Here is a 17,730-nt window from a genome sequence, read left to right as displayed (position 1 = left end):
TTTTACATACGTTTTTTTTATCATTTGTTTGTGACACGATTAATCAAAATATTCTCTACATAGTAACATGGAGTGATCTTGTATAATTATCTGAGAACAAATTTTTTTTTTTTTGGAGAATTTTTTTAGATTTACAATCAAACAAATCTTAAAATTCTTGATTATCTCAAAATTCCCCCACCTTTTCCCTCGTTTTATGTTTGATTTTTTTTCTCTCTTGATTGCTTTGTCTTTTACAAAGAATCAAAGGCCCGAATTTTCTTCTCTGGCGAACCTTTTTACTTATTTTATTTTCTTTTTACAGTGAAAAAAATAAAAAAAGGAAAAAACTCTGCCCTTAAAGTCTCAGAAAAGAGCACAAAAGAGGGACACGAGAAAAAAGCGAAGCTCACTAACGAGAGAGGGGAATATAGTATATAAGATGTGGAAGAGCAAAGAGGAGAGTATAATGCTGCAGAAATGAACAGCAACAGCAGCAATAACAGCCACCCGAAACAAGATCTGGACCCCCAAAGCTCTGATCACTACTCTCAACCCCATCCTCACCCTCTCCAACCCCAACTCCAAACCCAAACCCAAACCCAAACCCAAACCCAGCAGCGCCGCCCTCGTGGCTTCGCCGCCACGGCGGCCGCTGCGGCGGCGATGGGTGTCGCCGTCACCGCCGGTGGAAAGGGAAAGAAAGAGAGGGAGAAGGAGAAAGAACGGACGAAGTTGCGCGAGCGCCACCGCCGCGCCATCACGAGCCGAATGCTCGCCGGCCTCCGCCAGTACGGGAATTTCCCTCTCCCGGCACGCGCCGACATGAACGATGTTCTGGCCGCCCTTGCCCGGGAGGCCGGTTGGACTGTTGAAGCCGACGGCACCACTTATCGCCCCTCTCCTCCGCCTCCTTCTCATATGGTTGGTTAATCATTATACCCATTTCTTTCTATTGAAGTTTTATCTACTTTTATCTTCAGTTTGTGTGTATAATTTCATCTCTTTTGCCCACTCTCTGCTTATACTAGGTGGGTTTGGACCCATGAGCTATTTTAACTCAATGGCAAAGGGAAGATATATTAATAATAATAATAATAAAACTGGAGAGTTGGTTGGGTCTTAGCCACATTGAATCTAAAGGATTTTGTGGGTGTAATGAAATTTAGTGGACAAATTAATTATTGTTTTTTTTTTTTTTTTTTTCCCTCGTCATTTTGTATTCATAGGCCTTATATGCAGTTCCATGAGTTTTTGTTAAAGGAGTTCCAATTGGAAATTCAGGCCATATATGCAGTTCCATAAATATATGAGGGGTGTTGCTTTTTAATAGTCAAAACTAGCACCAAAGGCCTTTGAACAATTTAATAGAATTATGTAATTCATGGAATGTGGGAATGTGAGCTATTGTCAAGCAAGAAGGAAGTTAAATGACCTTTTCAAGTGAGAAGTTGACAGGTGTTAGCCTTTTTGTGCAGAATAGAATTTGAATATTCTTAATGTCCAGGTTCAAGAAGTTGATGCAACCCTTAATTTAGATGTAAGGGATTTTTGGTTTATTTAAGCCATCAATTATTAAGGTGCTTGAGCTTTTCAAGTAAGCTCTCGGTTCCACCATCTCAACTGAAGCTTTCACTTCCAAGAATTTACTCTCTTTTTCCACTTAATAGGCCTGCAAACAAATGAAGTAGTGGATTCATTGTAAATGTTTCATTCTGGGGGTGGTGAGAGTATCAAGTCATTGGTTTGAAGAGTTAAAGTTCCATATGGAAGTGATTCATGTTTTGATCATATTTTAGTTGAACTGCATGAAGGAATGGGATAAAAAGTGATATTGTATTCAATTCACAAAGTTGTTCAAGGGATGTCATGCTTTCTGGAGGATTATTTTTGTGAGTAAATGCTTCATGAATTTTATAGATCTGGCTTGGGGAGACAGCATGGTGGGATAAACTAATAGAACCTTTTGTTGGTCATTGTTATTAGCCAAAACATACAAGATTTGAAAACATTAGTTCGAAGCTTTCAGACATGCAAATCTAGTGAATGTGTTCCTTAAAATACTAGGTTATAGGGCCCCATTGACTGCAGAAGCCACTTGGTTTCATGTGTGGTCTTTTTATTGGCGCTGTTAGGGTCACTAAGGACCAATCTCCATCTTTGTTGTGGTTGATTTTTCTCGTAAATGATAATCACCTTCCATGTTTCAAGACTAAGGATTCTTTAGTTGTCACTGATTTATATTTAGATTAGTGCTGCTAATTGATGCCCCAAATTTCGTCGATTTTAATAGATATGTCGAAGTCTACGGACATTTAAGGTGGATTTTTTGGCCAAAACTTGGTCCAACCTTCAATATTTCAGCGCATGCCATTCAGAAGCTAACTCTAGAATTGAGGTTTTCATTCTAAGCATGCCCACGTCGAGCTTCCCCATTGGGACCTATGTAAAAATGGATTCCACTAAAGTGCAAAATATTTTGCTATAATGATTCAATGAACACGTCTACAAAAAAACACCATTTTGGAGTAGCATAAATAAATTATGAGTAGAAAAGTCGAATAAGGAGTTGTTCGGTAACTTGGAATGATGAAAGAACAAACTTCTGATGGAGATTTCAGAGTTGGACCGTAAAAGAAAGGATGGAGTGTTTAGATGATGTGGAGAAGTGCCGGAGGGAGGAATGCAAGGTGAAGATTGGTGAGATAGCTATGTTGGAGGAGATATCGTGATGCCAAAAGTCTAGGGCTTTGTGGCTTAAGAAAAGGATAGAAGTATGAGATTTTTCCATAGATTGGCTGAAGCTCATCGGAGGAGTAACCACATTGGGAGAATCCATATCGAGGTGAACTGTTCAGTAAGGAAGAGGATGTTAGTAGAGGGATTGCCTCATTTTACCAACAATTTTACACAAAGAATTCCAGTTGGAGATTTTGTTGAATGGTTTGGAGTTTGAGAGCATTTTAGAGGAGGATGGAGATTGGCTTTGAAGAGTTGCAATGGGGACAATGCTCCATGGCTGGATGGTTTTACCATGGGATTCTTCCAACAGAACTGGGTTGTGGTTGGGAAAGAGGTAATGGATTCTATCAAAGGTCAGTTTGAGAAGTATATGAGTGCTGCTTTTATTTCTCTCGTCCCCAAAACGGTGGGGCTATTGAAGTTAAGGACTTTAGGCATATTAGTTTGGTTAGTAGCATGTACAAACCAAAAGCTAAAGTACTAGCCTCATAGTTGAGGGAAGTTATTGATGGTGTGATTTTGGAATCTCAGAGCATATTTGTTGGAGGAAGACAAATTTTAAATTCACTTCTGATCACTTATGAGTGTGTGGACTCCATGTTAGCAGTGGGGTGTTGGGAAACGTAAGCTAGATGTTGAGGAGGCTTTTATGATCATATGAGTTGATGTTAGTTTATTTATTTATTTATATTTATTTTTAATATATATATATATATATATATATCGGAGAGGATAGGTTTTAGTGAGAGACAGAGAAGGTGGACCGTGGATTCGATTTTGTCAGTTTTGGTGAACGGGTTCTTTTCTAGCTCCCAGAATTTGAGGCAAGGGATCTTTTGTCCCCTTTTTTGTTTATCATTGCGATGGAAGCATTTAATAAGCTGATGCGGAGGGCTGTGGATTTGGGGTATTTAAGAGGATTCAAGGTAGGCAGGGACTCTTTTAAAGTTGGAGGTATTGCATCTTCTTTTTGTGGATGACACCATCTTTTTTTGTGAGGCGGCAGAGGAGCAGTTGAGGTACATGGGGTGTGTTGGTGTGTTTTCAGGCCATCTTCAAGCTGAAATCAATCTTGGGAAGAATGAGATTGTTCTAATGGGGAAGGTTGGTGGGATAACCTATTTGGCTAATATTCTGGGGTATTGTAGCTGGGCGTACCTTAGGGGGCATCATCAAGGAGGGTTGCCTCTTAAATCTAGTTGTGGAGCAGTTTGAGAGGACACTTGTTGGTTGGAAGAAACAATATTTTCGAAAGGGGGCTGTATAGTACCTTTCGAGTCATCCAACTTACTTTCTCTCATTGCTTTGTATTTCTACATCCGTTGCAAAGAGGAATGGTAAACTGCAAAGAGATTTTATATGGGGTGGCATGGGCAATGAGTTCAAATATTAGTGAATTGGGAGAAGGTTTGTAGCCTTATTGTACTTATTAAAAAAGGGTTTGTAGCCTTATTCAACTTGGGGGGTTGGGTGTTAGGAGGTTTGATCCATTCAACAAAGCTTTGTTGGACAAGTGGCTTTGGCGGTTCGGGGTGAAGAGGAACAGATTATGAAGGAGAGTTCTCCAGAGCAAATTTAGGGAGGATTGGGGTGGTTGAAGCTCTATGGAGGTGAGTTCTCCAGCAGGGGTGGGGGTTTGGAAGCTCATTTGGAAGGGGTAGAATGAATTTTCAAAGCTTTTTTTTTTTGGTTTAGGGTGAAGAGTGGGGGGCATATTCGATTTTGGGTAGATTTTCTTGGTGTGCAGATTCACCGCTTGTGCGTGCATTCCCAGTGCTTTTGGATAAGCAAATCTCGGTTGCCGACTGTTATCGGCTTGATAACGGTAGGGGGACATGGGTTGTGCACTTTGAGAGGCATCTTTAGGATTAGGAGATGGAGGATATTGCTGGCTTTACTATATTGTCAGAATGTGGTTGGGAACAGGGATGGAGCCAGAAATTATGTTCAGGGGAATAAATTTTTTTGAGGCAGGGCAATTTTAAAATTTGAAAGAATTATACATACAAAAATGATTTTTTTTTTAAATTTTTTTTTTTTTTTTTTTGGGGGGGGGGGGTGTTTGGGGGAGGGATTTTAAAGAATTATACATACAAAAATGATTTTTTTTTTTAAAGTCGAGGTGGGGGGGCATTTTAAAGAATTATGCATACAAAAATGCAATTTTTTAAAAGTTGAGGGGGGTCACGTGCCCCCCTCGAGCCTTAACTGGCTCCGTCCTTGGTTGGGAAGGGCTTTGATGAGTGGTATTGGATGGATTCCAGACATGGGAGATTTGAGGTGTGATCTTTCTATCAGAGGCTTTTAGATGATCGGGGCCATCTATCCCTTGGAAGGTAGTTTGACGTGCTAAATGCTAAAGCCCCTCTTAAGGTTGCTTTCTTTGGGTGGACGGTCGTTTTGGGGAGGATTTTGACGATTGATAACCTGTGGAAAAGGCGCCAGATTGTCGTGAACTGGCGTTATATGTATAAAAGGTTTTGAAGAAAAACTCTTAGAATTCACAAAGGTATATGATTTAGTTATAGCAGCATGTTCAATAAAGAGAGATGAATTTTATTTACACTTGGAGAGTGGCACAAGGATAAAAAAATTTAATTACTGTATATATAGAAGAAGATAGGGTTACTTGTAAATACTGTAACGTAATTTCTAAAGAAAGTCTCATAATTCAACATCAAATGGAAAAAGAGAATTGTTACATGGACTCCAATCATATGGGATAAAGGTAAGGATGATGATGATGCTATATTTTGGCCAGTTGAAGCTCTTCACTTCGGTTCGCTTTGGGTATTCGTTTGTTGTTGAAATGATGAATTCTCTGTATTTTATATGTGCATAATGTGTAATGTAACTGTCACGATGACATGATATTGTTATTACCACCATTTAACCTTATGATTTTTGCACAGGGGGCATTTCCAGTTAGGTCAGTTGAAAGCCCAATATCTGCTAGCTCTTTAAAGCATTGTTCCACGAAAGCATCATTAGACTGTCAGCCATCAGTTCTTGGAATTGATGAGAGTTTGTCATCGGCATCTCTTGATTCTGTTGTAGTTGCAGATAGGGATGCAAAGAGTGATAAATATACAAGTTCTAGCCCCTTAAACTCACCTGAATGTTTGGAGGCTGACCAGGTAACTTTTGTGGGCTTTCTCTAATGTGCTTGTCTTGAACTTGAACATATTTGTACTTTTATGATGTAGGTATTCTAGAACAGCTTTTAGTTCCATTCTTTGTTCACCTTTTGGTGGACATTTACTGGGAAATTCCTTTTTTAGGGATTTTTTCTCTTCCATGGCGATGCAACTCCTCATTAGTTATTTTAATGTCTTGTTTTTGTTTTTTTGTTATAAATTTCCTTTTCTGGTTGATTGCGTGTTTTTAGATTTACTTTCTGTATGTCATGTAAATTGAAAATCTTAGGAGGTTTGATGCTATATAAATATTGTAGGTTGGCTAATATATATCTTATCATGTGTTAAGAAACCGGCATGTGTATGATTGATAAATGAGGGTCTGACGGAGAGAACACAGGTAGGTGGACAGGGCTCAGACTAAGGTTCCTCTAGGCACATTCCTATGAATGTGGAAAATAAACCGAATTAGTAGATTCAAACTGGAATTTATCAAGTCATCCGCCAGGTGAAAAAACATTAGCATTCCATCTTCTGAAACCAACACCTTTGATGTTATTTGTCACACAATAATTTCTATATGCCTATTATGGATCTGTGGGCTTGGTATTGATAAATTTTTAGGTCTTTGGTTAACCTAGTCAATTTGATAAATTGATTTTAGTATCATGTTTATTTCCTATTTTCAGTTGTAATATTGAAACATATTGCAAGATTAATACGAAAATTGCAAATAACCTATCTGCACAATTCTATAAAATACAACTAAACAACCACCACATTAATACGAATTTGATAATGATAAGAGCAGATATGAAAATTTTAGGTAGCTTTTATTCTTCATTCAAAGGACTAAACTTAATGCTATAAACATTTGTGATGTCCTCAAACAATAGAATTAGAAGGCCATTTTAGGAAAAACTACAAAAGAAATTTCATATACCCTTAGATATTTATATTATGCAGAACAATTTTTTTTTCATTTTAATAATCATCTTCTTATAACAAATTTTCTTACTAAAAAATGCCTTGGATCATTTGTAGCTATTTTATATTTAAACAAAACTGGCATTTTGGTTTTAGACAAAACAACTTACCTGAAACAATTGTTGGGATATGCAAAACAAGTTCAGCTATTATTTTGATAAAATCATAAATTTCATTATAAGACCTAAGGGAGACTGAACCCGTGTACCACTTGATGATAAGGGGGTCCTAAAAGACTAGGCTCTTTCCTAAAAGTTTAAGTCTGCTTAGAAATCAAGGAAATAATTGGAGGAGAAAGAATATCCTCCTGACAGCCAAAAATTTAGGAACTCAATATCAAATGCTTAAACTTAAAATGCTTAAACTTATGTATTGGTGATTCTTCTTCATCAAATGTTCTATTCCGAATGATCCGTGCAAGAATGAAAGTGATAATTTCCATTTCTGTCTAGCCCTTTTCTTAATATAACTGTGTTAGAATATTTTAAATAATATGTTGTATTCAAAATGGAATATTCTAAAGTGGGGCATTCTTATAAATGTCCCTCAGTTAATATATTTAAGTATACAAGTGTAGAGATGAGAGTATCTCATTCTCTCTCTTCTCTTCTTTTTACCTCTGTCTTCCCTTTCTACCCCATTTTCATACAATATTACATTTCAACTTGGTATTGGAGTATCTGATCAAAGTCCCGGAGCCATCACAGTACCTTGGAGAACGTCGGAAACAACAGATGTGTGTTACTTTGTTTGCCTCATCCACCAGTGGTAATAACCATAGGATTACTCTTAACATCTTCTACAACACTTACACATTTTTTCATCCAGTGATAATAAGTATGTTTTCATGCTTTTAACAATGCTTTTTTGAGCCTTTCAATGGGCATAATTCGTGTCATCAAATGATGGAGGTTGTGAAAGTAATCCACCCTCTCTTATTTCAGATTCCACATTTTCGAAAAAACATGTTCAGCAAAAGTTTTTGGAAAATTGTAAATGATCAAACTCATGATATCGAGAAAACTGCTGTGATACTAAATTAGGAAACAGTTACAGTTTTGCTCTGATACTGAATGTGAAAAATGATGTCCACTCTAGTATGCTCAAACGCCACACAGCATTTTTCTTCTAATAAAAATCTAGCAGTTTCCACCCATGTGGATCCTCCATCCTTCATGACCCAATTGCGGCCATAACAGTGGATGTACTGGAGATATCCGTACTGCTCATGGACATCTGAGCCACTGATGTGATTGTGATTCTGTGGGGCTTCATCGCGAGGAAGTAGTCCTTTGTATGAATCTTCAATGGATTTGAAGATGAAAATATCCAAAAAAAGGATCTAGAGGCCAATTAAATGGATCAAACTAGTTCTCATGAACCATCAACCATGTAACAAGCAGTGGATGACACCCACCATTTGAGGTTGATATTTCTTCCTTGATTCTCCATGCTCAGTTAGTGATGAACTCTTGTATTTTGGACTGAAATGCAAAGAGAAACAAGGAGGAGGTTCACTAGGATCCAAAACTTTAACACCCTCCAGGCAACCCACTTGTGCTTAACCCATGCCTAACTCCACCTTCATTGGGAGAGGAGCTTAAAACCTTCCACCCACACGACAAGTGCATGCTTCAAATACTAAGAGGGTTCCTCATCTAACAAGGTATTAGGGCTTTACTTTTGGTACTCTTAAGATCAAGTCCTGTCCATTTGTGTTTGTTCCCCTATGATGTTAGTTTGTTTTTACAGCATTCTTGAAGTTCATTTTATTTGTTGTTTGTAGAGGGAGTTATGTGTGAGAGCCTGTGAGAGTTTGATATATATATATATATAATTTTATTAGGCCCATTTCTTAACATCTTAAACTTTTGGCACAAGTGGTGATCTACTGAATAATGTCATCAAGTTATGGTAATAACAAGGATATTTCATTATATCATAGGTGTATTTAATATGATATTTGACACTTAGATGTTGATGTTGACATGTCTATTGAGACTCTGTAGATGATAGATTGTCGCTTGAAATATTGCATATCAATGAATACTTAATTCCTTTGACCTGTGAAATTTTAAGGCATATTTTATTGATAGTTGCTCATATTTGATATACACATTGGTTATGAATTTCATGGTGTCACTGTATGAAGACATTGGTTCTGTTTCAAGTCGTACAATTAGAAATACCCTTGATAATTTGGTTGATAATTGCAGCTTATGCAAGATGTTCGTTCAGGGGAGCATGGAAGTGATTTTACCGGAACTCCCTATGTCCCTGTTTATGTAATGCTTGCTGTAAGTAGCTGCTTTTCCTGCTTTGGTTCACTACTTATCATTAGATTTACAAATTACAATTACTAGCAGGCACATTCTCTATCCCCACCTCCCCCCTCCTCCTGCTCCTCCCTCTTCTTCTTCTTTATTTATTTATTTATTTTATTTGTGTATTCTGTATTAACAATTTGTGTAACCAGTTTGTCTTCATGTTCACTGATTTTCTTAATTCTTATTATTGAATGTTATTTCTCTGGTCTAGACTGGTATAATCAACAATTTCTGCCAGTTGGTTGATCCCGAACGTATTAGGCAGGAGTTGAGATATCTGAAGTCTCTGCATGTTGATGGTGTTGTCGTGGACTGTTGGTGGGGCATTGTTGAAGCTTGGAGCCCGCAGAAATACGAATGGTTTGGATACAGGGAACTGTTTAACATCATCAGAGAGTTTGAGCTGAAGTTGCAGGTAATTAAAGATTTCACTATTCATGTTTAGTTTATCAACATAAAAGGATTTCCCTGCCCTTTTAAATTTCAAACCTTGCATATGGGAAGCATTCTCAAATTCATGACTAAAACCTGCCATCAAGTACCTCTAATGTTCATCTTTTTTGAACCACACTGAGCTTCAAGATGCATCACAATTTTCTACGATTTCCACTGCAACCAGGTTGTCCTCTGTGCATGTAAATGTCAAAGATCTCATCAAGATATGGCCTCATCAAGTTTGAATATCTTCTTTTTACCCATTCAAAAATGCATGAAGAGTACCTAATCGGCTAATCCCAATTGATGTATGGCAAGAATCTCCTCTTGAAAAGCAGTTAAATGGGTATTAAATCTCTTCTTTTCTTCTGAAGGTTGTGATGGCATTTCACGAGTATGGAGGAAATGATTCTGGTTGTGTGCTCATCACCCTGCCTCAGTGGGTGCTGGAGATTGGAAAAGAAAACCAAGATATATTCTTCACGGACCGTGAAGGAAGGAGAAATACGGAATGCCTATCTTGGGGTGTTGACAAAGAACGAGTAATGAAAGGAAGAACTGGTATAGAGGTACTAAATTATACTTATATCGTAGCACCAATCTTCTTTTCTCATTCTGAACAATATTATAATTAGTTTTCTTTTTTACTTCAACTCTACCCCTCCATTATTCCTTTTGGCCTTCTTGTCATCTTGTAAAATTTCATGTTAAATGAATGGCACCTTCCAAACTTCTGAAGAAAATTGCAGTTGACCCAAGTGGAATATATGTTACCTCTTTGTTAAGGATTTATGCTCCATATAGTCTGTATATAAGCCTTTGTCGATATGGTGGTCAAACAGCAGTTGTCCTTGTGTATAGTTCTCCAAGTTCTAAAGAGGTAATTGCACATATCTTAAGTTCTATGTCAGGCCATCTGATGTTTTATTCATTTGAACTCTCTAATTAACAGGTCTATTTTGACTTCATGAGAAGCTTCCGAACAGAGTTTGATGATTTGTTTGCCGAGGGTGTAATTTCTGCTGTTGAAATTGGAATGGGAGCTGCTGGGGAGTTAAAATACCCTTCTTTTTCAGAAAGGATGGGATGGAGATATCCTGGCATTGGTGAGTTTCAGGTATCTGTTGAAGTAAACCCTATGTTGTGTCTCTCCATTCGTCTATATGTACATGAGCTCCCATGAGAGACTGGAGAAACTGTTTGATTTTGTATTATGCATCTTCTGATCTTAATACTTCCTGCTTCTCATGTGGCTACAAGAGTGGTATGATGGAATAAGTTGAGACTGTTCATTTGTAGCTCACCATGACTTGGTCTCCTGTTCTGTTTTCCTTTCTTTTCTTTTTCATTTTCCTGCTGTGAAAATAAATTTTAGCAGAGAACATCTTACGGGCATTTAGTTGTTCCCTGGAATTTGAGTGGGCCCATTTTGTTTCACAAAGTATTTAAAACAAAGTCTCTCACTTACAATGGTGCCACAATAGAAAATGAGAGAATGAACCACATCTAATGGTGTGCAATTATTCTTAGTCTTCTTGCCATGACAATGTTTCCAAACTTCTTAGCTTTAATCATGACATGCTAATTTCAGCAATGGCTTCTTTCAAGATGAAAATTTTCTACCTTTGAATGTTTTTTCCAACCAGAATTGAAGAATACAACTTCTATGGGACAGCTAATATACTATTATTAAAGCTTCTCAATACTATCCTAACTTTTGAGTTGAGTTACTGTGGAGCATACTTTAGTATACTCTGCTTTAATCCAACATTCGGGTTGTCCACATGACTGCTTAATACTTGGTCACAAGAAATAGGTACAACTAAGTCTTCCAGGTGTTTAAGAAGATTATGATGTAATATTTGTGGGAGTACTCACGTTGGAGCTTTTCCAGTGGATTCACAACTACGTAAGTAGATTTGGGTTGGGGGGGTTAAACCTAATATTTTAATTCACTAACTCTCCCTCTCTTCATACTCTCTAATTCCAACATGTTAAGTCAATTAACTCTCCCCACTTCATATATCCCTTCTTGTAGTTGCGCTTTGTATTTTATTTTCAAATTATGGTCCAATTTTTATATGCTTAAAATTTAACCTCCCTTGTCACCTCCTGATCTTTCTAGTTCTTATATTTTTCAGAGGTTTCTTCAATCCCGTGCATATCCAAGCTTTATAACATGGTTTTACTGTACCAAGTTCTTGCTGCTGTTTGAACATACTAGTTTGACCCCCTAGTTTCTTTAAATTTCAATTCGTTCACTTCAAGAGTCTTCAAAGACCATTTTTAGAGACTCTTTTAAAGCGAGCAGCTATTTAAATTACAATTCATTCACTTTAAGAGTCTCCAAGTACCATTTTTAGTGACTTTTTTTAACAAGCAGCTATCTCTTTGCACATAATGTTGTGTCTTTCGTCTAACCACACCTAATGCTATTTACCATTTTTAGTGACTTTTTGAAATAACATGAGACATGTTATATTACAATGGTACTGGCAAAGAATTAGCTAACTATGCACTGACATGTTTGAGGGGAAATGCTAAATCTAACCCACGTGCAGGGTGGGTTCAACAATGTTGCATTGCATTTTTTTACCTAGTCGTCGGATTTCATTTTAATTATCATGGAACAATCAATTTAATGTCTGAAATCAACTGTGGTCTATTTAGCTTAATTCTAGTTTATTTTGATATTTCACTTTTTTATTTTCTAGAATTTGAATTCATGCATCAATCCTGTATATTTTGCTTTGTACTTTCACGACTCTTTGATGAATGACCTGTTAAACTTTATGTTAGCTGTGCCAAACTCCATTGTATTCTCTAAATAATCCCAGTGACACAGTATCAATCTTTTTACAGTGCTATGATAAATATTTACAACAGAATCTAAGAAAAGCCGCAAAACTGCGTGGGCACTCATTCTGGGCCAGGGGGCCTGATAATGCTGGTCAGTACAATTCTAAACCACATGAAACTGGATTTTTCTGTGAACGAGGTGACTATGATAGCTATTATGGACGCTTTTTCCTCCATTGGTATGCTCAGTCCTTGATAGATCATGCTGATAATGTCTTGTCACTTGCAAGTCTTGCCTTCGAGGAGACACATATTATTGTTAAGGTACTTATTTCACAATCTATACTGATTTTTAGGATGCTGATTTGCATTGTAGCTTATGTTCGATGGAAGATAATTAACCATATATGGTATTATCTCAATACTATGACCTATCGGAGTACTGTGTCCATTAAAGTTGCTGGTGTTTTTAATTAACTCCATCCATTATCCGCTTTAATACTTCTTCAAGTTTCCATGTCACAAGTTAGTTCCTGATTGACGCAGAGCTCGTGTTCACTTATTTGATGCTGTGCTAATAACCTGTGAATATATAATGTTAGATTATTGAGGTTGTCATTCTTCTAGATGCATGTACAAGCTTGAGTCTCATTGAAGGTCTCTTGAAGACTGGTGGTGTGGTCTTGAGGTGTATGGGTTGAATCAGTTAGTGTTAGGTTGAATCTGGTGGTGGTTGTCACTGCAAGGTGATCAGAGCGATTGATCTGGTGATAGTTGTCATCGGGACACTGATTAGAGAGATTGATGTGGTGGTGGTTGTCATCGGGACGATGATCGGAGGGACACAACTTCTAGTGGTATTTTATGTGCATAAATATATTATGTATTACTATGTATTTGATGAGAGACTAACAAAAATGCGATTAAAGAAATGCGTAGCGGGAGTGAGAGAAAGGTATCGAGTGACTTTGCATAAAGTGACTAACGAACTTTGCATTTGCAAGTCATTTTTGGTCCAAAGACAGTAAAAATGTTTTACTATTTTTTGTGCAACCAAACACTAGAAATTGTAAAAATCATTTTTTAGAAAATGTTCTGCAATGAAATGAACAGAGCCTTGATGGAAATTGAGAGGGAAGAAAACATAAGTGTCTTGATTCTCACAATATATGGGATTAGTATTGTTACATGATTACAGTGGCTATGTAATTGGGTCTCGAAGGAGCTTCAAGTAGATATCAAATTTTGTTAACCACACAATTATATAAGAGATACTGCTGTATCTCTATGTTTATTGGGGTAGACCTTGGAGAGAAGTGATTCGTAATTTTGTAGGACAGGACGTTTGTTTTGACGAAGGCAGGAGAAGGCTAGGCAAGATATCCGGAGAGAGAGGCATTATTCACATTCATTTTCTAAGCAAGTTTGTATTTATATCAATTTTCAATGTGCCAATGATCTAGACTTTTTTGTCATCACACCAGGCGTGCAACTGTCTCTCTTTTGATCGTGGTGTGAACAAACTAAAGATGTGCGTGGAGTTACACCATCAGTTGCTTACATAGATCCAAAGTGTTGCTAAGTTTAAGTGATTCACCACAAACGTGACAGGGAAACTATCTGACAAGCTTAATCTCTAGAAGTGTGTAGATAGTGGTCCTGAATCATACTGCGGTGTCTTCTATAAGCCATGTCCTCTCTGACCAATTTGACCACCTTTATGATGGGGAGGCCATATAAAGAGGCAACACCTTGTTACAGCAAGCTCATCTCGAACGGTATACGGGTACTGTCTTAGTCAACATGGCAAGTGGTCATTTTTAGGTGGTTTTTACAAAGCCATTTATGGTTGTTTTAATCATGTCATTATTTTCCTCTGCAAAATCTTTGCCTCTGCTCACCGGGCCTCCTTAACGATGAGACTCATTCTTTCGCCTTGATGTTTGGGCCTGTTGTAATTAGTCCACTCACTTGGCTGGATGTCCTTCCATTAACAGACCCTACGGTCTCATCATCTTTGATTGTTACAACTGCACACCTTTCATCGGACTCTGTGACCCATTACATTCGGTGTTTAGTGATTCACAAAGGAGTGAGTTGCTAATACTTGCGTGAGGAGTGGTTTCGGTTATGGGATAAAAGTGTATACCTATTGATTATGTTAATATTTTTTCTTTTCATGGTGGATTGATTTATTGGTACTACAGCACAACTTTGGATTGATTTAATGATACTAGGTTGCAAATTTTAACTCACCCAATAAAAAATTCTCCATTTCTCAAAGGAGAATGGAAGGAATCATACTTTCATGCTATATCTTAATTGAATTATATGTAATGATCCTTAGATTTGATTCCTACTGGATGCACGGAAATGGGATAGCAGACATGTATGGTAGTATTTATTTATTTTTTAATGAGAACGGAAAGGGCAATTGACTGCAACCAAACCAGGTTTTCATGAGCATTGTTGGGTTCTGGAGTGCCTGTCAAGTGCACTACATTCCATGATTCCGCAAGCAATGGAGTTTGTTCCTTTTGGTGCTTTCCATGTAAAGACGGTTGTTTAATTACTTGTGATGGATATGATTTAAATATAAATAAAATTTAACCATAATCAGTTGATTGACAAGAATTGGACAAGACCCATTACTCCACTTATCCCTCATTTCCTGGGGTCATATATCATTGATCTGTAGGCTTTCATTGTGCCACCTCAGAGATATGGAACTGTAAACAAAAGATTCAATTGTGCAGATTCCGGCAGTCTATTGGTGGTATAAAACTACAAGCCATGCAGCAGAGCTCACAGCTGGATACTATAACCCTACAAACCAGGATGGTTACTCCCCAGTTTTTCAGGTTCTTAAAAAACACTCGGTGACAATGAAGTTTATGTGCTCAGGATTGCAGGTCTCTTGTCAGGAAATTGATGAAGCATTGGCTGATCCAGATGGCTTGAGCTGGCAGGTAATTTCCCTTGGTTATGTCCTTTTCACTTCGTGTTTTTGTCCTAATGATGTATAGCTATTTCTTTATTTAAGTAATTCCAGCAGACTTGGTTCAATATTAATGACCTCCAAAGCTCTTTTGGGTTTGAAGTGGCAGACAACCCTGTTATATTGTTATGCTTTCTATAATTTATGCTGGCAGCTGCATAGAATTGTTGATATTTTTCAGCTGCTTTTCCCACAGGTTTTAAATTCGGCCTGGGATCGCGGATTGACTGTAGCTGGTCAAAATGCACTTCCATGTCATGATAGAGATGGGTACATGAGAATAGGTGAGACTGCAAAGCCAAGAAATGATCCTGATCACCGCCACTTCTCATTCTTTGTATATCAACAGCCATTGCCTTTGGTTCAAAGGACAATATACTTCTCAGAGTTGGATTACTTCATTAGATGCATGCATGGTATGATCCTGATCACCGCCACATTTCATTCTTTATGTATTTTTGCTCCATGTTTTTATTCAGTTTCTCTTTTTATCTTTAGGAATTATTCAGTGAGCTGATGTTTGAATGCTTTACCACACAAAAATGTTTTAATTTATTTCAATTCCAATTTTCTTTTCAAAAAGCATAATACAATTCCAATGATGACATGTCTTGAAATCCTATAAATGATTTGATATATGTTTCTTTAATAGATTCATTTGTTATAAATAGCTTGTCTGACTCATTTTGAATGCAATATAGAATAAAATGTTACAATATCAAAATGCCTTCTATGAGAGGCAAAATTCTTTGATGGGTAGGATGAGCAAGCATATTATTTGCTTTGAACTGCATTTTAAAGTCGCGTTTGATTCAATCCAGTAGTTTTTTAACACTTGGTAACAGTAGAACAGAATGAAACTCTGGCACTTGGTGGTGCTCAGGACAACTCAATTTCACATGTTTTGCGCATGAACTTAACAAGGATTCGTCCAACCATTTATGGTTCAGTCACGATAATTGTTGTCTCTATTAGACTCTTTGCAAAGTCATATTCTGATAAACCAAGCCATTCACGTGACGAGAGATGTTAAAATAGGTGTTCTGTTACTATGTTTGTGCCATATTCGCTCTGGAGTATATTTCGATTCTTCTAAACCAAGCCATTCACGTGACAAGAGATGTTAAAATAGGTGTTCTGTTACTATGTTTGTGCCATATTCGCTCTGGAGTGTACTTCGATTCTTCTTTCTCTTGGACTGTATTTGATATAGTTTTTCTTGCTATGGGTTGAATAGTGATATGATTTGATCTTGGTTACTGAGCTAGCTTCTATACAGTTCTTATTTTTCCTAGAATTACCCTTGTATATAAATGTGAATTATAAATTGTATAAAGCATGTATAAAACTTTTCACTTTTTTTCTCAATAGTTTTTGGTAATTACATGTGTATATTTTTTTGCAGGAGAAATTGCTGGTGGTCTATAACCCTGATTTGGCATGGCAATTTTCACTTGTGTAAATAAAAATCAGTTTACTGGTTGAATGTGGATGTGAAATCCACTAACGGTTAGCGTTAGATTTTAGTTTTTCCATGTTTATACTTTATTTATAATTGTAATTGCATCCAAATTACATCTCTGATTGCAAAGGTGAGAAGAGCAAAGAAACATGTTAGGTTATAATGCTAGGGGCTTGTAATCCACATTAGTTCCAGCTGACTTGGGGCTGTGGTGATGTTTAGAATCAAAGTCACACAGAACATCAAAATATGAGATATTTAGATTTAATCATATTAAATATGTGATATTTAGATTTAATCATATTAATTACTTTATGTCAATTTTTGTCCAATTTTTCCAAAAATTAAAAAATAGCCCTTTCCTTTTACCATTTATTGAGCGTCCACATATATGTTACATCTCACAGCAGTCATCACTTTATTTCTTCCTCGTGTTTTTTGAACAACCAAACATAACGCAAACAATACTTTAGATTCATCAGGACCTCACTTCCATAAAGCATAATGTATCACATCAAACTCATTTGTAAACAAGCAATTAAATGATTTTGAAATGAAGCTTTGTTTATTTTGTCTTGAGATTGGTTTTGCAGTACCTGAGGGTTTCAAATCTTGAGGCACATAGTTAATTAGGGTTTTGTAGGGTTTGTTGGTTCTAGTTTTTGAAATCACGCATCGGTTTGGATGTGTAAAGTAATGATAGTGCTGCATCTTATTTGATGCAATTGCATAGTATCATATGACTCTTAATTCTCTTGAGAAATTAAATTAAACGGTTGTACATGCAAAGACTTCTATTGTTTGATGGAACTAATTTCTCTCTCACTTTCTATGCAAAAAGATGCTTAAAGTCAAACATTCAGT

At 37.0% G+C, this 17,730-nt stretch overlaps 1 protein-coding gene across 1 annotated transcript; it reads left to right on the top strand.

The window, feature by feature from the left end:
• The first annotated feature begins 355 nt into the window (after positions 1-355).
• On the top strand, positions 356-17,198 carry LOC132286824 (beta-amylase 8). Its single transcript, XM_059789223.1, has 10 exons — positions 356-903; positions 5,634-5,858; positions 9,062-9,142; positions 9,384-9,587; positions 9,982-10,176; positions 10,560-10,724; positions 12,470-12,730; positions 15,163-15,375; positions 15,601-15,820; positions 16,810-17,198. The coding sequence occupies exons 1-10, from the start codon at positions 460-462 to the stop codon at positions 16,830-16,832; spliced, it is 2,031 nt and encodes a 676-aa protein (XP_059645206.1). The 5' UTR covers positions 356-459; the 3' UTR covers positions 16,833-17,198.
• Positions 17,199-17,730: the final 532 nt, after the last annotated feature.

The sequence above is a fragment of the Cornus florida genome, unplaced genomic scaffold (assembly GCF_030987335.1).
Source record: "Cornus florida cultivar Cherokee Brave unplaced genomic scaffold, ASM3098733v1 CherokeeBrave_3.0.0_Hap2_Chr11, whole genome shotgun sequence".
In the NCBI taxonomy this organism is placed as follows: Eukaryota; Viridiplantae; Streptophyta; class Magnoliopsida; order Cornales; family Cornaceae; genus Cornus; species Cornus florida.
Note: the sequence above shows the minus strand (reverse complement) of the source record. Positions and strands in the feature narration are given on the sequence as shown.